At 50.9% G+C, this 19,993-nt stretch overlaps 5 protein-coding genes across 5 annotated transcripts; 1 reads left to right on the forward strand and 4 right to left on the reverse strand.

Moving 5' to 3' along the window:
- Positions 1–129: 129 nt before the first annotated feature.
- On the reverse strand, positions 130–5,447 carry BO88DRAFT_457902 (putative plasma membrane phosphate transporter Pho87; the record flags this gene model as incomplete). Its single annotated transcript, XM_025711013.1, has 7 exons — positions 130–275; positions 332–1,451; positions 1,507–2,758; positions 2,911–3,464; positions 4,234–4,596; positions 4,666–4,998; positions 5,100–5,447. The coding sequence occupies 7 exons, from the start codon at positions 5,445–5,447 to the stop codon at positions 130–132; spliced, it is 4,116 nt and encodes a 1,371-aa protein (XP_025558475.1).
- A 665-nt stretch (positions 5,448–6,112) lies between these two features.
- BO88DRAFT_419279 (calcium/proton exchanger) lies at positions 6,113–7,548 on the reverse strand (the record flags this gene model as incomplete). Its single annotated transcript, XM_025708383.1, has 3 exons — positions 6,113–6,185; positions 6,248–7,098; positions 7,168–7,548. 3 exons carry the CDS (start codon positions 7,546–7,548, stop codon positions 6,113–6,115), a joined length of 1,305 nt encoding a protein of 434 aa, XP_025558476.1.
- Positions 7,549–11,155: 3,607 nt separating this feature from the next.
- On the reverse strand, positions 11,156–14,295 carry BO88DRAFT_457904 (glucan endo-1,3-beta-D-glucosidase; the record flags this gene model as incomplete). The annotated part of the gene is made up of 7 exons (XM_025711014.1): positions 11,156–11,178; positions 11,233–11,492; positions 11,545–11,606; positions 11,662–13,389; positions 13,438–13,547; positions 13,601–14,081; positions 14,134–14,295. The coding sequence occupies 7 exons, from the start codon at positions 14,293–14,295 to the stop codon at positions 11,156–11,158; spliced, it is 2,826 nt and encodes a 941-aa protein (XP_025558477.1).
- Positions 14,296–16,002: 1,707 nt separating this feature from the next.
- Positions 16,003–19,276, reverse strand: BO88DRAFT_408338 (UTP14 family protein). Its single transcript, XM_025707683.1, has 2 exons — positions 16,394–19,276; positions 16,003–16,311 (listed from the first exon to the last, which is right to left on the reverse strand). The coding sequence occupies exons 1-2, from the start codon at positions 19,127–19,129 to the stop codon at positions 16,129–16,131; spliced, it is 2,919 nt and encodes a 972-aa protein (XP_025558478.1). The 5' UTR covers positions 19,130–19,276; the 3' UTR covers positions 16,003–16,128.
- Positions 19,277–19,448: 172 nt separating this feature from the next.
- On the forward strand, positions 19,449–19,931 carry BO88DRAFT_457906 (mitochondrial 54S ribosomal protein mL41; the record flags this gene model as incomplete). The annotated part of the gene is made up of 2 exons (XM_025711015.1): positions 19,449–19,631; positions 19,710–19,931. 2 exons carry the CDS (start codon positions 19,449–19,451, stop codon positions 19,929–19,931), a joined length of 405 nt encoding a protein of 134 aa, XP_025558479.1.
- Positions 19,932–19,993: the final 62 nt, after the last annotated feature.

A 19,993-nucleotide genomic window follows, 5' to 3' on the forward strand; every position in this document is an offset into this window, starting at 1 on the left:
CCAGATCGCGCCACATGGCTAAATCAGCTCAGATCAGGCCTATTATCTTTCGCGTTCCACCACATATAACGTAAATCAAAAGAGGTAGCAAAGCAAATCAATTAGTGTAACATATCAGGTCACAACAGCTCACAGTCCAGCAATGTACATCAGCCCGTATCCTACCGTTACAATTACGGCAAAAGACATCAAGCTGGCGGGGATACCGCGGGTGAAGAAATGACGGACTTGCAGATACCGCTGACCCGTCTGGGGTACCTCGGTCATGATGGCCGCTGCGAGTTGTCAGTACATACATATTTTTCTCGTATTGTCAGTGGAGGCGACTTACTCATGTTAGGGAAGCCACTGGTCGGTAGAGCCATGGCTACCGAACACATCAATGCGCTCGCCATCACGAGCAGGTTCGGGTGCGGGTCATCCATGCCGAGTCCGATCTGTCGCACAAGCGGGAGCATGATCAGGGCGGCCACGGTGTGGGAGATGAACGTGGCAATGACCAGGATGAGGGCGGAGAACACAAGCAGCACACCATAGAGACTTAGGTGCTCCACCCGCAGGCGGATGGCATTCGCAAGGGTGTGAAGGAGACCCGAGGACGTGACGGCCTTTCCGAGGCAGAGACCACCAGCGGCCAGAATGATGATCGTCCAGAGGAAGTTGTTGAAATCCTCTTTATTAAGGATACCCGTGCCGAAGAACAGGACCATCGGAATAATGGCGATAACGCCCATGTCTCCGAAAATATGCTCGAGTTGGTGACTGCCACACCACAACGCAATTGTGGACAGCGTGACAATACTGATGAACCACTGTACTCCTGTGAACTTGTCTTTCAAGGGACGGATGGCGACGGCCGTCTCGCGACCGGGCTTGAAGGTAAGCACCAGAAGCATCCAGATCGCGACAATGGAGATAATGCAAACTGGCAGTGAGATGAAGAACCAGGTCCCCCAGCTCATGCTCGGATAAATATTCTGCAAAGCGATGATGTTTTGAGGCGATGCGATTGGCGACGCGGCACCGCCCACGTTGGCGGCCAAAGCAATACCTAGGACAAGGGACTTGGCAAAGCTGGAATCGGGCGCCAGATTACGCAACAGAGGCTGGATGATCGAGTAGCAGAGCACCGGCGAGGCGACATTGCTGATCCACATACTCAGAAACATGCTCACAAACATGTTGGTGAGAAGCAAGATGTTGGGATTGGACCCGGCTTTACTCAGGACGAACATGGCCATACGACGAGCGATATCGTACTTGGACAGCGCCGCAGCGATGGTGAAGCCTCCAAGCAGCAGCATGATGACTGGCGTCCACATGGCGCTGAAAGCAGCGGCGGTGGCTTCCTTCGGTCCTAAGCGTTCGTGGGGCTTGTTGTCGGATAACATAATACGGAGCATCACGACGAGGAAAGGAATGAGTAGCGACGTGACGAATAGAGGAATAACCTGCAGCGACAGATCAAGGTTAGCTATTGAAGAAGGATGTAGGGGATGAACTGACCTCTGTAGCCCACAGCAAGCTGACGAAAACCAGCATGGCCAGACAATTCTGCTGTTCCGGCTTCTCCATTATCGGGACGGACAACAAAATGCCAAAGACAAGTAGGATGAGAACGAGGGTGACAAGACTCAGACTGCAAAGCCACTGCGGAATCCGGATGACTCCAAATGGCGTCCTGAGCATCTTGGACACCACTTCCTGCTCATCCCCTTGGCGTCGAGCTCTGGAAGGATCCTCGTCTCCGCCCAGAAGCGTCCTGCGAATACCGACGTTCGCAGCTTGAGCCTTCCTTTCGATACCAATCATCTCTCTCCAGACCGTGTTTCGCTCCCAAACAACATGTTCCCTGAGGTGCAGGCGGAGTTCACGTTTGGCGAGGGGAATGTTACCGGTGGTGACGACATTCGCGTAGACCTCTTCGACTTTGCGAATGTTGTCATCCACCTTTTCCATGGTAGAATCTTTGAAGGGATACGTCAAAGACACGACAGAATTCATGTACTCCCGACGCAGATTGCGGTCAAGGATCTTATCGTACTTCTTCAGCGCCTTGGAGAATCCGGTCTTGTTAAGCTGAATGTACGACTTGAGTCCACAGATGGAAACATAAGTCGCAACAGCCCGCTTCTTCAGCGAGAGCCCGGAATTGTAGAGATCTACGACAATTGGATCTGAAAAGTGCTCATCGTGTGCACCCCCGCGGTGCGTGGACGGACCGCTGTAGCCCAGAATCCGAGAATCGGCACCCCAGAGCACAGAATCCCTCATGTCGTCCGTACGACTACCATCCGGATTGCTAGACTCGGCGCCATGCGACCGCGGTCGATACTGATTCGCGGGTTCGTCGTCACTGTCTGCATCGTCATCGTCATCATCGGCCAGTGTTTCACTGAATGCGCTATGACGCCGTTCCTGGTTCGATGGCACCGGACGAACAATGCTCCCAGGCCGCTGTCTGGAGCTTGAACTGGCCGTGCGACCCTTGATCATGGCATCACTCATGGGATCGACATTCATAGTATCGGCCCTGTGCGAATATTCCTCGGCATCTCGGAGGACATCCTCGACCTCTGTGAATATCTCCGCCTCCTTAGATTGATAAAACGAGCAGATCTTCTCCAACTCTGCATCCAGAGCCCGACGAAATATCGCATCAGTGTTCAAACTTCCGCCATCTAACAATGGCGCTTGTTCAACATCTACATGGTCATGTCCGGCCGATCGATGCACTTCCTGTTCTAGGGAGTAAATCCTGCACATTGAACAACAGTTAGAGGGATCCATTCAACAGAGAGAATTTCCGCCAATGTAACATGCACTCTCGAAGTGTAATGTGACATTCGCAAGATAGGAAGAAAATTCCCCCGGCGGAGGACAAGGGTGAGAGAGAGAGGGCAGACGTACAGTTTCTTGAGATTGCTGTAAGCCAAATAATAAGCACTCCAGTCCGGCACCGCATTGAACTGAATGCTATGTGAGAACTTCATCTTGTCGGCGGAACCGCTAGTCTGGTGGCGGTGAGGGTGACGACGAAGAGCTTCTATCCAATATTTGATGATAACCGGTTTGTCCCGCTGTGTAGACTTCTGAGGATGACCTTCCCGGTGGTCTGTACGATGGTAGGGAGGAGATTCAGACCCCGGGTCAGTCAGCTGGGTAGGAGGAAGAGTCGCGTGAGACTGGCGGGCAGTTGTGGCAGGTGTGTCAGGATACTGGGCGAGTTCGATGGACTGGCCGCTTGGGGTTACGTCGTTATCGTCGGGAGAGGCACCCCTCGCAGAAGCGATGCGTGCCCAGGTTCGATCGCCGGCATTCGACGACACGGTGTTGGACAGGAAGGAAAAGAGGCAGGGAAGAGCGGGGCAGCAGAGACAGCGGCCGGAGACTGTCCAGCGTATTTGTGCGAGGGTGTTGGATGGGCGACGTTCCACGTTCTCAAGTCGTGCCGCTAACACTAGCTAGTTGATGGTCGAGTATACTAGCCTGGAAGTTATCTGCAGTGCGTTGGTCGTTATCGGGAGGACGAATAATGAAGCACGGGACGCCAGCAGGAATAGTTAGTACAGTACGTACTATACCCGATCGGCGTCAGACTCTCCTTCCCCACGCGTCTAGAACAGGGATTGCACCCGATCCAGCTGTCAATGAAGCATACCGCTTAACACGCCAATGGAAAGATGCCTGTAGGAGATGAAGTGCATCCTACAGATCGCGAGGAGGCAGGCAATGCGGATCGGTGAAGCTACAGATAAGCTGCTTTCCGGGGACCAGAATTGGCCAGAATTGGAGAGGGGTCCCAGCCGCGACTAGCGCTGTTAGTCATCGCCCGTACCATTGGCTCGTGGTCAAAGTCGAGGACTTCATTAGTCGCAGCACTCACTCTCACTTTAGCTAGGCTATAAACTACCTAGCAATAGTAACTGCCTAGTAGTCAGATATTTCCTCTTGAATCAATTATGCGTAAATTCTCTAATCCAAATGCTTTCAAAACGGTCAAAGAAAATGAGGTACAGGTTTCAGATAATATACAACACCATCCAGCCATCCATCTCTTTAGCTCCTCTACTGCATACCATCATAGGTACAATGTAGCCGAACGCCCTCTGATATCATCACGGTAGAGATGGCTCTCTCCATCTCTCACTCAAGTAAACTAGAATAAGTACACTACCTCCGGCGCGCAACCAATCCAAGGTTAGAACGGCCAGCCACACCAAGCTTGTGCACCTGCTCTCTCTTTTCCCACACTCCACTGCGGCCCTCGGCGACAGCAACCAGCTCATTAGCCACGCGCTGGCCAAACAGACTATCCTTACGCTTGTCAGAGGCGTCGATGATCCACTTGATCGCGGTTCTCCGGCGCTGTCTCAGAGCGAGAGGAGAAGGGACCTGCACAGACACACCACCACCAACGATACCCTTCTGTTGACGGAGCTTGAGCAAAGGCGCGACAGAGTCGACAATCAAGGTGAGATAGAGGACGGGGTTGAGAGGGAGCTGAGGAGCGGGAGGGCCCGGGAGCAAACGGCGCCGGGGGTTGATGTTCGGAGGAGGAGCAGTGCGCAAGTGATCCAGAATGAATGCCATAGTCTAACCCAGAAAACCAGTCAGTATTAATCCTCTCAAATAGGAGGAAGTCCCTCTGCAGAGTAAACATACGTTCTGAGCCTTGCTCAGCTTGCCATCTTGCATAAGCAGCTTAGTGAACTGCTCCACTATCGTCTCGTATCTCTTGCGGAAGTTCTCGGTATTGGGAAGGTTCTCAGGCGCTTCGAACTTGAGTCCAGGGTGAAGTTCGGTGGCCTGCTGGTTGACCTGGGAGATCATGTTGGCAACGACCGACGCCGAGGCATCATCGAATTCCTTTCCCTGAAGTTCTGGCTGCAGGCGGCGAGCGGACGTCGAGAATGAACGGCTACCGGAGGGGCGCTTCATCTGATCTTGCATGACCTTGGGCATGTGCTTCAGGGCCTCTTTATCACGTTGCAGAATCTATGCGGAGATAATAGTCAATATACAGGACCCAGATACGGCGGGAGAAGCAGCCGCAGCAGCAACAGCCACAACACGGCATCCAAGAAGAACCAACGCACCTCAGAAATAGGCGTTCCCTGTTCCAATTCAGGACTGGCCGGGGTACCATCGCACTTCTTATCCATGATCTTGCTGACCTCCGCGGCCTCTTCGCTAACATGGGGCAAAGGGTCCTCGGTCGGGCCCTTGGGTCTATCCTGACCATCAGAGCCCGAGGAGTTGCACCTCCTCTGCGTCCGAACGGAAGCCGACAGGCCAGACTTCAAGCCATGGCCAGTCGAGGCCGCGCAAGGCCGGTTGGTGTTGAGGATGGTCGCAAAACTGCGTCGGGAAGCAGCCGAGCTGTTGGCGGACTGACGAAGAACGGGGACCGCCCGTGCGGTGAAAAGGTTGAGACGCGGCGGCATGGTGTGATAAAGGCCCTCAATGAACAATCAATGTCAAGGAGGATGGCAGGTGAGGAAGTCACATCGACCCGAATCTGGCTCTCTTGCCTTGGAGGCCGGCGAACGATTTTCCTCTCCACATCCGCGGCTGAGTCATCCACTGCCAAGAATTTCCTTGGATGGAATGCCTCCACAGTGATGATGACGAGGTGACGATTTCCATTGCATTATCTACTACGAACTTCTACGGGATAATCTGCATCTTATGACAGGTTAACTGTCCTATCTATGATTGCAAATCTAACAAAAGCGTTTTGGTATTCCTGATTGTCCCGATTTCCGGTCTGCAGCACAGAAACAAGTCATTGGCGACTTTTGGAAACACGGCTCTTGGCCTACTGAAATACATAATTGTAGCCTGTCTGGCATACATTGGTACTGACCCGCAGCTTGGCTGAAACACAAAAGCACCTCCCATAGTAAAACGTGAAAAAGGCCCAGAACAGCATCCGGGCATGTCTGTACAAAGCCCAACCGAGGAAGCTAGCTCGCTTGTTACAACAGCATACTCGAGTTAAACAAGATTAAGGAGAGACGACGAAGAAGTAAAGGTAGAAAATGAGAAAAGTGAGCGGAGACGCTGGTAAATAGCAGCTCAATAATTGCCCAACCCATTTAACAATATATTAGTGGTTGAATAGGGCGTCTTCGTTGACATCGTCTGGGTAGATGTAGAAGGCAATTGCCAGAATTAGATACCTGTGACGGGTTAGTAAAGGCTCCTGGGCGAGTGAAGATATAGTAGTATAAGAGCAACTTACATTCCCAAGCACAGTCCACCCTCGAGGTAATTCGACTTTCCGTCCTGAATCAGGAATGTCACGACCAGTCCAGAGATGAAGAAGGCCATGGTCTCGAAGATATGGAAATGAAGTGTCATATCCACGTTCATGATCCATCCAAGAATGACCAGGAATGGCGTGACAAACAGAGCGATCTGAAGACTGCTTCCGATGGCAACACCAATGGCAAGATCCATTTTTCCTTTCCAGGCGACAACAACAGCGGTCACATGCTCTGCGGCATTTCCAACAATGGGAATGAGAACCAGACCGATGAACGTGCGACTCATGCCAGTCTTCGTCACAATGCTGTCAATACTTCCAACCAGATAGTCGGCGCAGATAGCAACCAAGACCGTGACGACAATCAATGCAACAGTGGCCGCCCACGGACTGAGCAAGCGCTCCTCCTCCTCAGCCTCTTCTACTTCGCCGCCCTGGTTCTCTGTATCATTGAGCTCATCGTTGGCTGCCTCGAAAAGCTCCGCATGCGACTTGAGCTGGAAGTAGAGGTACATCACATAGAGAACCAGAAGGATGATGGCAGTTCCGTGCGAGAGGATCAGGATGTTGTCACGTCGTTGCTCCTTATCTTTGGAGCCACTCAAAGAGGCGTAAAGGGTGGCGGGAATGATCAGCGAAGCAGACGAAACGGTCATCAGGGATGACATTGTCGAGGCTACCGTGCTATTGAAAGATTGCTGCGAGTACTTGAGACCACCGACGAAGAAACAGCAGCCGAGAACGAGCAAAATGTTGGACAGGATGCTACCAAGCATACTAGCTTGGACCACGCGAATTTGGTTGTCTTTTAGAGCAATGATACTGACCTATCCGTGAAAGGCTTGTCAGCGCCAGGTCATAACAACTCAATAGACAAGAGTTTGAGGTATACATACGATCAACTCCACGGCATTGCCAAACGTGGCATTCATCAAGCCTCCCAGGGCTTGGCCCATGGTAGCTGCCAGTTCTTCAGTCGCGAAACTCAGAAGAGAGGCCAGAGGAATGATTGCTAGAAAGTTCAAGGTGAAAATGACCGTGCTGTCCCAATGAAGAGCACCGGAGACGATACCGAGCGGCACGAAAATGAGCAGAACATTGACATAATCGCGAACGAGAGTCGACCAGGTCAAATGAGCCACACGCCTCGGCCAGTGAGACCAGTGCTGCTTCTGCTGTCGCGGACGGAGGCCAGAGTTACTGCGAGCAATGTCGCCGAGCAATGCTGCTCTCTCATCAGGCTCCGTGGAACCATTTTCGGTTGATAGGCCCGTCATTCTCCGTTTGGGGCCCCAGGAGTAGCGTCTAAACGACTTGAAGATATTGTTGGTCGCTGTAAAAGCACGTTGGAAATTCTGTTAGCCCAGTCTACCGAGCGTAGCACCTAATAGGACGAGGCGGGTAGATGTGAAAAGATGAGACAAAGGCTGGCAATGGTTGTCATTCGCCACGGATGGTGTTGTGAGAATAACAAATAGGAAAGGAAGGCGAGTTGACACGACAAAGCAGTTTGAACGAACAAAGAGTGGGGAAGGTGTAAAGCTTATGAACGACCGGATATACTGCCACAGAGTGTACTGATTTAAGTGTGCGTGAAGAAACAACAAGCCGTGCCGATCATAGCCAGCCAGCAAGAGAGTGAAAAAGCAAAATGCAAAAGTAAACGAATGGAAGGACAATGATACCTGAATAAGAGGGACGTAGATGTGAAGAAACTTGAGGTGGGGAAACGGAATTAAGAATTAGGTAGGAGTAGGACTCGAAACATGGATGAGGAGTGCTAAGGAACGATGGTTCTCTCTCTAACACTTACCCATTGGGAAATGTCAGTCCTGTGGCGACAATCTGGAACCACAACAAACGGGGGTTGAGAGATATAAGCGATATGAGCGACTGGGTCTTCTGATCTAAACTTTTTTTTCCAGTCGACTCTTGGAAACGGGGCTTAATCGAATTGAACAGTCGGTTGCCAATGTAGCACCCCGTGATCGGATGGAGCAAGTCTGATGTTGTGGCTTGTCGCGTGGGTAGGCTTTCTCTGAACTTTGCTTGTGCTTAGCAAAGGATTATCACAGCACAAGCCACCTTGCAGGCTTGGAGAGGGCGAATCAGGAATGGCTAGAACCGTGCGACGCGTGCACACGTTGAGCTTTTTTCCCAGGGTGATAGAATGAACCAAAGAAAGGGAGTTTTGCAAGGTACAGGGGCCAAGAGATGGTGGCTACGTACTCCAACCCGTACAGATTCTAGTGGTAGCCGAAAGAGTCGCTAAAGAGTGATCACGATTCCGGATGTTCCACTGGCGGTGGTAATTGGTTGATGAGGAAATTCTGGTGGACCAAAGACTGAGGGGATGGACCAAAAGGAGGGAGGCAGCTGCACAGCCGCAATCCAGATCATCCAACGTTCCAGGGATTGATGGAGGGGGGAGGAAAAGTGTGGAAAGCTGCCAATGTGATTGTGGCAGGGTGTGGGGGGCTAAGTTGAGGAAGAGTAATAAAGTAGTTACTTCGTAGTGACTGACAGTCGTAATGCTACCTGAGACGGGTTAGAAATCTTTTTAACTTGACTCTCTGGGCAGGAAGGGTACTTTTAAACGAGAGAATGATGGGAGTTGGATGACGATGACGTTGACCACTTCGCGGGAGACAATTGGGACCAGAGGATACTGCCCGAAGCCGACCGGAGAATGATTGGATTGGAGGGGAACAGAGTAAGTAGTACTTAGAGAAGGAAAGTTTGGAAAGGAAGGACTGAAAAGTTGGGATGATGGGGTTTACTGGGTGGAAAGAGTGATAGACACCAGCGTGCGGACCAGCTTCTCCATGCCGGGTAATGGTGATGTCGACTAATGCAGAGGATAGATCGATAGAGCCTGAGCTTTTCTTCCCAGCAGCAGGAATCGGCTGTTTGTGACGAGAAGCTCCCGGACTAATCCGGGTGGGTCTGATGCTTCCAGCTCCAGCCACCTTCAATCACTTGAATTTGGATGCACAATCTCAGCTTGATACTTGATGCAGTTTAATAGATTGAATAAAGGTACTAGACTACCTACTTACATAGCATCCTTCCTTAAATTTCAAACCCCCACTATGCCAGAGTCCCTCATCATGAATAAATAAATTACTGATCAAACATACCATGTTCCTGGACTGCCGTGACACCGGATGATGGTGGAAAAAACCCACTCACTAGTTCAACTATGCATTTTGCACTGCCACGATCAGGCCCCACCCTCAGGGGAATGGCCCATGGCCCCCCCCCTTTGACGTAACATGCTCATTCGTTCGCTACTTACAAAGTTCTGGACCAACTAAGTAGCTGGTTTTGACCGTGTTTAAGATTTATGAGCTGGTTGTCGGGTGTTGAAGATTGGGAGATTTAACAACAAAACCTATCTGAATTCAGTCAACATGGATCGATCGATCATCCCACAAAGTTGCAACACGTTGCTAACATTCAACATGACATGCTGCCGGATTTGCTAATATAGGAAAATCGGAGATATTCTTGACAAAGAGTGACAGCAAGCAACGAGACAGCAGTAGTGAACTACTAACTATGACATTACCACAGCGTCAGGTAACTGACTAACTACAAATCACTTCCCTTCTCAGTAACTGTGATGCTCGTATACAACATACATGGTAGCCTACAGTACTATTTACAACAACTAGTAAAGTACTACCGACCAACGGCACTTCCCTCCGATTGGACACTACAGCCACAAAGACAGAGTAGTATTCAGAATCAATAAGCGGCTGAGACATCCATCCAGCCACGATACCTAACTTACTACTACTCCAACCCAAAAGAAATGAAATTAAACTTCAAGCCTCGAAGAAATATGTTGTTGCCAGATGGATCACGGAACGAACTTAGTAGTTACTTAGACTTAGAGCAAGACCCAACTTGATCCGTGCACTCTCTATTTTCCCGTCCAGCCCGTCCCTTGCTGTTGGACCCACTTTCACTCACCGGTTGAGGTGCAGTTACCAATCAGATTACTGTGTTTGCACTTTGTTCGATTCTCTCTATACTACTAAGTAGTATAGTAGTCTATCGAGATGGATTGACCGTGTGGACTAGTTACTTACTTCAAAATTAGCTAGTCTAAATAGAATAGAATAGATTCGGTTAGGTATACATAACAATGGAGCTACTCCCAAACCCTCAACATTCCCTCTTAATATAATAGATAGATTACTGTGGCTTGTTCAAGTAACATTCCTCAAATAAGCAGAATCACCCAAGCCACAGGAACGTAGGTATGGTTTCTTTTCCGCATCAGGCAGCCTTCTTAGCAAACTCTATGTATGTACTTATCTAGGATAAACGCATAAGCCACAGTGAGTACTTGGTGTCTCACTTATCAGATGATAAAAGATCCCCGGCTAGTCACTCAGCCTAGCATAAGAACTACTACTTAAGTATTAGTGGTTTAAGCTAGGTCACGCAGCCCACCACGTGCGGGGTCGATGGATTCCGAGTGATTGGGACACATCTCATTTTGTGTCCGCGGGAGATAAGCTTGTTGTGAGGCTGTACAGCCTTGGAAGGAGGTTGGGGCTATGCTTCGCGGGTGAGTGGCGGTGTTGGGGAGATGGCAGGGTTTAATCAATGGTACGGTCGGTATTGGCATTAGAACTTCTAACAATGATAAGAGTCAAGGATAATAGTTTTCTTTGCTATCGATGCCAATGTAGATCAAGTCATTAATAAACATCTATATCACTACGTCCACAGGATAGTCGGATATATGAACAGGTATAGTAGACGGCGCCAGCCAAAACATGTCATGCTGCATGTCTTCCAGGAAGAAATCCTGGACAATCAAAAATGCCAAACCAAATGTATCAAATGCATCATCGCTATGCTGCGTCCTTAAGCAGGACCTCCGCCCAAGCCTGCGACGTTGTTAGCAACACTATTCAGTTAAGAGTCAGGAGGGATACACTGACCCGCTGCAAATGCAAGATACCATGTACGTGATGCTCCACCATCAATCCAGCTGTAATCAAAGCTGGACTGTGCGAAGAAGTTCCACGAAGATGCAGGGTCAATCAGGGCCAGGTTGGCGTACAAGACACCCTTCCATCCTCCAGTGACGTTCGACGCAGGGTCGGTGGCGTTCGCCGAAAAGAGTGCATTCCACTCCTCGCGAACAAAGTTCTGGCTTCGTACATATGGAGACGAAGGCAGAAGGGGAAGCATGTGGATACTTTAACGAGATTAGCATGATGCACGAATAGACTTAGAGAGGACATGCATACCCTTGGATGTACTCCAGGTTGTTACCGAAGTAAGTAGTGTGATCAACCTTGTTCTCAAACAGCTTTGAAACATGTCAGTCACTAACGATCAGAGTGAAAGGGCAGGCCCTGACTTACAATGCCAGTCACCTTGTTGGCGATAAAGTTCGCAGGCTGATTCTTGTTGTCACTCTCCATGAGGAAGTAGTTGTGCAAGCTGCGTCGGAGGATTCCCAGCATCAGGTTGCCGCGGGCTTCCATGCTGGCATCGCCAATCGTCTTTCCCCACATCTTCAGAGCATATGCAAACATTGTATCTTCGGAGGTTGATTCCTCGTCCTTTCCGTCAAATGACTCGAACAAACCCTTGGCCCACGAGTGCCCATGGTACCAATCAAATGAGCGCGAGAAGGGGAAGTATGGGTCGTTTGCGGCCGAGTTTCCAGCGTCGCGAACAAGCATGTTCACCCAGGCCTTGTTTGAATCCGTAAGCCATGTCGAATCCAGCGACCCAATAATGGCAGCAGCATGGATAAAATATCCATAGTGGAAGTGGTGGTCATTGTAGTAAGTGTTTCCAAAGTCAGCACCAGAATCGCCTCCATAGCTGGCAGAGGACACCACTCCCCTCCATACGCTGTCATACACCAACGGGAACTGTTGTTTGTTGTCGACAAACCGAGAAAAGGCGGTCTTCAGGTTCTGCAAAGCCGAGGCTGCCAGGTCAGGGTTACCTCCTAGCTTGTTCACTGTGTAAACAAGAGTTGCGAATTTGCTCAATGCCTTCCCACTGTAGTACATGCTGTTCAGGTCTGTCTGTTGGTCGATGCTCTGGTTGAGCTCGGTGGGCGCCACAGAGAGGATGACTTGTTTGGCAGCAGCGCTCAGATTGTTGACGTTACCGGATGATACAGTCCACGGGTCGAAGCCCATTTCCGTCGGAAGGTTCGGCTCAAGCATCGTCCAGGTTTCTCCTACAACAGCAGTTGCATTACCCTTTGTCGTTGTCCGAAGCGAGATGCTGGTCATGCGGCTCTTGGTAGTGTTGTCAAACGATTCGACGTGATGGGGGAGGGCATACATAAGCAGAGGAGTCTCTTGCAGCTGCTTCCCTGTCTTGGCGAATGCCAGATTGTATGTACCAGCACCGTTCAGAACCGACCCGGATACAGCAGCTTCCAAAGCAAAGACGCCGCTAGAGCCGTCCAACAGCTTCTCCCCAGAGGCACCCGCTGGGTTCTTGGTGATCTGAATGGTGCCAGACCAGCCGCTTGGGCCACGGAAGTTGGTGTTAGATTCCAGGCGGAAATCCGGGTCCTTTCCATCTTGAGGAATGGCATAAACAAGCCACTCTGTTCCATCCGCCAGAGACACCTTGTATTTGTAGATGCCAATCCGGGGCGAGGAAGCCGTGACAACTTTGCTAAAGAAAACACCACTCTGGATCAGGGGTTGTAGGTTGTTGTACATGCCCGTGACGAAGCCCATTCCCTGCACCAGAGGGATGGTTATTCTTTGGCTTGAGCCGGGAGTGGGACTCAGAACAGCATCAGCGGAGAATGGCAGAAGATTTTCCGCGGTCAGCACAGTCGAGGTATTCAGTTCTGTAGCCGACAGAATCATATGCTGAATGCCAATAGGATTGATGTAGTACTGGATAGGATTGCCAGGAATGTTGGTGTTGGTGGGGCCATTTGCAACGACATTAACTTCGTTGTGGGAAATGGCCATTCCATAACTTTGGGCATTCCCGCTCCCTTTCGCCCATGACACACCATAAGGATGGGTGAAGGTAGTATTGGTCTGCGAGCCTAGGAAGAGCCCAGCGTAGAACTTGTTGGTCTCGATCGGTGTAGTGACATTTTCCTGTAGTTGTTAGTACAGTTAGGACATGTCTATCACGGAAGTACATACAATTCCCTTCTTAGGCACAGGATGATCGTTCCGCGCTGTAATGGTTTGCGGAATTGGACCTGTCGCCAATGGCACAAAGACGTCCTGACCAGACATTGATGTAACTGAGGCTAAGGCCAGGCATGTTAGACATTATAAGACATTTACCCAGAGGAATCCTTACCTTGTACAACGCTTGAAGTGATAGAGTTCTCCGCTTGCGTTGTTTGACTTGCAGTCGTGGTCAGACTTGCTAAGCTTGAAGGCTGAGCCTGGCTCGCTGAGCTTGAGCTTGAAGACTGGGTCACGCTTGTTGTACTGGAAGCTTGACTGCTGGTCTGAGAAGTGGCGGTTGTAGCCTCTGGAGCGTTCTGACTAGGAGCTTCCGCCGTGGAGGTCTCAGAAGTCTCTGGCTCCGTTTGTGATTTTGTAGCTGAAGTAGTTGTATCCGCACTAGCCGGTTTATATGCTGATACCGGCACGGTCACTGGGTAATTCTTATCCCAACCCGGTAGAAACTCGCTCAATAGTTCGTTTGGCAGGTTTGCAGTGTCTCCCAGGGCATCAAAAAGCCCATCAAGGCCCAAGGGGTCTTTTCCCTTGCCTGTGGATGTCGGGGTTGGGCGCACTGGATGGCCCTCGCGCTCAAGACTGGTCGGATAGAACTAATTGGATATTAGAACCAACTCCATGATAGTCTGGCCATTCCGCACTTACGCCTTTTGTACCCGCTAGTACTCTTTCAGTTTCAGCACCCGGTGGAAATTGCGTCTTCGAAGACGCAGCTGAAGAAGTTTGTCTCGGCGCCGCGTATACTCCTTCTGCAGCTAGAAGCCACATTAGTAAGAACGAAGAGCCCCATCTGTGTTTCCTCTCCATTGTGAGGATCTGTGCCGTGTTTTCCGGACGAAATATAGAAGATAAAAGGTGTAGTAGACGGTCCAAGTCCCGCCACGCGTCCCAAGGCCAAAAGGTTTATATGTATCAAAGTGACCAGCCAGTGGGGTTGGTTGAGGAGAGTGATCAATACATGCAACAAAACAGTGACAATGACCGCAATGGAATCATCAAGAAGAGAAATATAATATAGGAGCCAGAGATGGAGATACGATCCAAATTTGGATCTCCCAAGTCTCCTTTCGTATATAATACTATCTGAGTGTACGGGACACTCGAGAGACGGGCTCCAGTATATGAGGAAGGGATGGGAAAGGAGAGTAAACAACAGGAGAAGATCGAGCGGCAGAAGACATTTTTCAAATAGCAGTGAAATAGCTCACCTAGGTCGAGTATAGATTCCGGTCTCAGCCAGTAGGATTCTCAGGCCCGGGCAAAACTCCGGCCCCGGTGCAGAAGGATACCAGACGAACACTGGCGGGCTGGAACAAGTGCCAACGAGGTATTACGAGGCGTCGATCTGCACAATGGTCAATGTTGTGTTGTCTGATCCCAGACCTCGAGGCATAACGGAAACATAGCACGGGGAATGTAGGGTTGAGGGGGGTGGAATGCACCATCCTCGGGCTCTGCCAGCCTTGGCGCATGCAGGGCGCCATCTGCCTGAAGTCGGGCGGGTATGTGCAGGGGAGATGGAAGCTTACTGCAGCCGGATGATTAAGACAGCTGATGAAGGGGGGCAGATTAATCGAAATTAATTTGCATAACCGATGGAGGGCCAAATGATTGCTTGTTGATGGTGTCTTGGACGAATTACTAGTGTGAACAGATAAAACTAGTAGTTGGTTTTGAACGGGGAGAAGAAGGAAGAGGGAGAGGGAGGGACGGGTGATGATGGTAGTTGTTGAGTTGCTTGTCGCTGTTCTGTTTGTAAGATGCGGGTAACCCAGAACAAGTGGAGCATCGATGGTTTATTGCTGCATCCCCCCATGCCTCATATACTTCCCCAAGAATTACGTACTTTCTCCTCCTTCATCTTCTGACCAAAGGACAAAGTCGAATACTGTCCGACCAGCTTTGCGACCAGCATTGAGGGTCTCATGGTCCTTGACTTGACTCTCTGTGGCTTTCTCTCAAGACCTGGTCTGAGAGGCGTATGCTCGCTAGGCATCAAGGAATGTACCCATACGCCAAGGTTAAAGTAAATTTCGATAGTTTGATTGTTGAATGCTCCATCTCTGATTTTTCCCAGCCAACGCCCGTCGTGGCATTCCGCCCTGTCAGTCGTCGTTGCAAGGGACGCAACTCACTCTCTGAGTGGCTTGCTCCTTTCCATGGATCCAAGTCGGACCGAATCTCGATGTCCATGTGGCCTGCATTCAAGGAAACCACTCCGCATTAGGAGAAGAGAGTATCACGGTGCAGGGACTCACCAGACCTGATCATCTTGGATCCAAAACACTGCTTATTCGACAACCTTAAAGGGGGGTGACCAACCCCGGAGACTAATGCCCTGCACAAAGGGTCCAGCACTAAATTAACTTGAAACCAGTGCTGGTCTGCAGATCGGATGCTACGAACAATCCGGTTGATGCGGGGATGACACAAAATCATCACCTTGACAACCCTCTAGTCGCAGCCTCTAAACCAATAAACCCATCGTTTGGAGAAATCTTAAAATGACTTGGTATCATGACCAAACTTAATTCTACAATAACGCCACCAAAAGACCCCAGGCAGGCAAGATGCCTTGCTCTCGTCTATCCAGATACCCATCATGACTGCCAATTCGTAGTAGCCAGACCACCACATCCATTAAACCATGGGCTTTTCCATCGGTTTGATGACACCTTGCTTGATCATCACGCGTGGCTTGGTTGCATTTTGGAAAGTCTCCTTAGTAGACCACTCAGGACCGATTGGCAGACGGAGCGATCTCTCGTACTGCTGCTTCGTTTCGAACGGGTGAGGGAGCTGCGTGGCCATGTACTTGGTGTTCTAGACAAAACAGCAGGCGTTAGTTCATCATGCACAAATTAAGGATCACACGCGCTAGGGCCCGACTGATCGTCGTTCTTACCTTCTTGACCCGTTTCTCGTTGATGATGACCCGGGAGAGCTTGGCATCCTTCCGGTCTTCCGGCTTCACTCCCTCGACCTTGGTGAGGAATCGTTTCTGGCGCTTTTGCTGTTTCTTGCTGATGCCATCACCGGCCCAGCTACCCCAGCCGGGGAGGGTGTTGTCAATCACTTGATCGTCTTCCTCCTTGATGGTGTCGAACTTCTCTTGCTCAAAGTCCTGCACGACTTCGTCGCCCGCGAAAGCCCTCTTCACCAGATCATGATTCTTGAGAAGCACTGGCACGCTCTCCTCCTCATCGCTACCGTACACCTCGGTATCAACCTTCTTTTTGCTAGGTGCCGATGCCTTTTGGGGTTTGGGAGCACTCTTCGATTTACCACTGCTGACATTCGCGTCATCTAGCGTGATGTCAACAGTTTGCTGTGAGTCGTTCACGGTGGCGCGACGGTTGTTGCGGTTCGTCTGCACGAGCCACGGGTTCTCCTCCGCAGCAGCATCTTCCCCATCTTCTTCTGCGACTTCCTTTTGAGGACGAACACGGGACTTGTTTTGGGAAACGGCCGGTCCCTTCTTTGCGGGACGGTCAACAACAATGTCGACCTCTTGATCCGCCTCTCGCTGATCCTCATCGTCAGAACCCGGTGCCTCTTCGAATTCATTTCGAGGCAGCTTGGCTTTGGTTTCCTTTGCTGTCTTCGCCTCCTCCTTGTTGTGACCGAACTTTCGCCGACCGACTTCGGATTCCGCCTCAGACTGCGATTCTTCACCGTGGAGCTCCCGGTTGAGACGTCGAATTTCAGCATCATTCTCTGCTTTACGCGCAGCGTCCGCATTCTGCATGAACTTCATCGAAAGGAGCTTGGCATGAGGTCCCTTGAACTCTGTGTCAGCATCATCGTCGCCTTCCAGCTGGCTAAGCTTCTGGCGGATCTTGCGCTTCTCAGCATCTGACCCAGCCTCTTCATCCCATGGGTCCTCATCTTCGGACTCAGAACTGGACGAGCCAAGGTAGTCTTCATCACCGTTGGTGACACGCTTTCCTTCGATCCTCTTCCGTAGTTCTTCCTCCCGTAGAGCAAGATCTTGTGTGCCATGCCGGGCCTCCTCATCCCAGGCGGTCCGACCAGTCTGCTTCAAACTCTTCGCCCACTTGCTCTCCTTGTGCTTCGAACCCATTCTGGCCTCTGCTCTAAGACGATCGTTCTTCTCCCTCTCCTCTTCATCCAGGTCCACACCGGCTTCTAAGAGAGCCTGGCGTTCCTGTTGCTCAAGCCTCTCTCTCTCCTTGCGGTGCACACGACGGTACGACTTGCTCTTGATTTTCTTGATGCGCTTGGCGCGCACTTCCTCCCGGAAGAGCAGATCACGACGCTTCCGTAGTTCTGCCCTGCGAGCCCTGATCTCCTCAATAGGCAGTTTCCGGGCCTGGAGTTCTTCAAATTCCTGCACCTGTTCTTCCGCTGACTTTCCGTTGTTTTCAGTAAGTCCACTCTCCTGAAGAATATTTTGGATGGTGCTTTCAAGATCCGTTCGTGGCTCAGCAGCACCCATCCGGTGCGTCTGGTTGGCTTCGGGATCAGGCAAAGGGAACATAAGGTGCTCGGCTCGGCGGTTCGCCTTGACAGTCTCCAGCCAGCGGTCAAGAGTCTCTTTGCTCTTCTCATATGCGGCCGCTCGGTCCAGCCGATCCTGTTGGCGTTTTGCAAGAGGCGCATCCAGCTTGCCAGGAACACCGGACGTCTTCTTGTTTGAGGTTGTAGCAGCGTCGACATGCTTGAGGGAACTCTTCAGGCGAGAATCTGTAATAGATGGCAAAAGATCGGCAATAGTGAGTTTTTTCGTAGAAGTCAGACCGAACTCCGTAGGGGCCCCTTGTTCTTGTTTTCCGCCTGTCTTTCGAGCCGTCTTCGTGGTACCCTCGGTGTTCATAGCGTTGACAAAGTCCTGTAGCTTGGAAAGACCATGCTCATCCACCTCGTCTTCGTCCATTTCGTCTCCCGATAATGGCAGTTCATCGTCATCGTCGTCAGAGTCGCTGTCCTCGCTTTCAGAGTCGTATTCATCCGATTCATCGCTTTCAGCCGATTGCTTAGACTTAGACTTTGCCTTCTTAGCCTTTTCCTCTTCCTCCTCTGCCATGTTCATATCCCAAGCCGTAGTCAAATCTATCGCATCCTCTCCGAGGTCGTCCTCGTCGTCTTCGAGATCATCCTCCTCCGATACTTCAGCGTCCTCGGACAAGTTGATATCGCGAGTGCGCTTCTTGCGTTCGGGGGCCTTCTGCTTCGGCTTATTCTTCATCGTAGAACTTCCGCGGAACGTGAAACCCTCGAACCGTTCCTCATCACTAGAACCCATGGCTTCGTCACTGTCCAACTCGCTGTCATCGTCACTACCGACCTCACCAATCCTCCACCGGTGTCCTTCGCCATCACTACCAGCATTTGAGTCCATTTCCGCCTCATCGTCTTCAGTGCGACGGCGCTTGCTGTAGTCCGGGCCGTCCGAATCGTCGTCATCTTGAGGGTTGTGTCGCCTGCGTTTGAACGGTTCATCCTGTTTGCCCAGACGGGTGCGCTTAACTCCCAGCTTTCCGGGGTTTTCGCTCTCTGCGATAGCAAAAGCATTCTGGTAGTTGCCGGACTTCTTGTTCTTGGGTGCGGGCTTCTTCGACTTCTGCAAGGACTGGTCCCGGTCTTTGGGACCGCGCATTTGCGTCTGCCTGCGAGGCATGATGGGCGTGTCGCAGCTCCTAAGCTGTGATCTATGTAAATAAAAAATCTATTCAAATAAATCCCAGGAGATTAAATGAAAGAAACAACAGCTTGAATGGCGACCACGCACCGCAAGAAGTTGTCAAGATGCAGCCGTTGATTTTTTTACTTTTCCGATGCGGACCACGAAAAAAGTTCTTGGCGGGGCGGAGCTACTTCTCTCTAGCGCCGCCCAGAAAGAGCCTTCCTATCGTCTCTTCCCCGAACATCTTGTCCAACGCTCCGTCTTGTTACCTCCGCAACCCACCGACCGTCAATTGCCTCCCTGCCTGCCCACCATGTTCAAGCCCTCGCAGCCCATGATGGCGCGCTTGCGCCTGACCACGAAACAGGTCCTTGGTGGCTACTACAAGGGTAACCGGACCGGATCGATGGGTTACTTTGCGAAGAACGGGTCATATGTGATCGACTGGAAAAAAGTCCGCACTTTCGCTGTGCCTGAGAACCTGGATCAGTTCAAGGTGGGATTATGCCTTCTATAATGTTCAATTGACTGTTATCTATGGGTTGAAGTGCTAACACGGGTATGTACGATTTAGTTGACCCCCTTCGTGACCAAGCGTATGCCTCCCACGAAATCCAAGTACACGAAAGAAATCGAGAAGGACGGAAGAATCGTCACCCTTCAGCGGGCTTTCAGCGGAAAGGACTACCTCGATATGTGGGCCTCGGACAACGGTCAGGAAGTTCTGGAGCAGGAGCGTCTGGACTCTGAGGCCGCAGCGGAATCGTCATCGACTACTCAGCCCGCTCGTCAATAATCGACATCGCGGTCCTTGCACTTTTCGAGAGGGAAACACATTCGGATTTTTCGGACATGATA

Source organism: Aspergillus vadensis (assembly GCF_003184925.1).
Source record: "Aspergillus vadensis CBS 113365 unplaced genomic scaffold BO88scaffold_29, whole genome shotgun sequence".
NCBI classification, from domain to species: Eukaryota; Fungi; Ascomycota; class Eurotiomycetes; order Eurotiales; family Aspergillaceae; genus Aspergillus; species Aspergillus vadensis.

What these genes read in the sequence shown, in the direction of transcription:
- BO88DRAFT_408338 (XM_025707683.1), bottom strand. Translation starts at nt 19,129, where the DNA reads ATGCCTCGCAGGCAGACGCAAATGCGCGGTCCCAAAGACCGGGACCAG. An exon ending in ACGAGAAACGGGTCAAGAAG is followed by an intron (nt 16,312 to 16,393) that starts GTAAGAACGACG and finishes TGTTTTGTCTAG; the next exon opens with AACACCAAGTACATGGCCAC.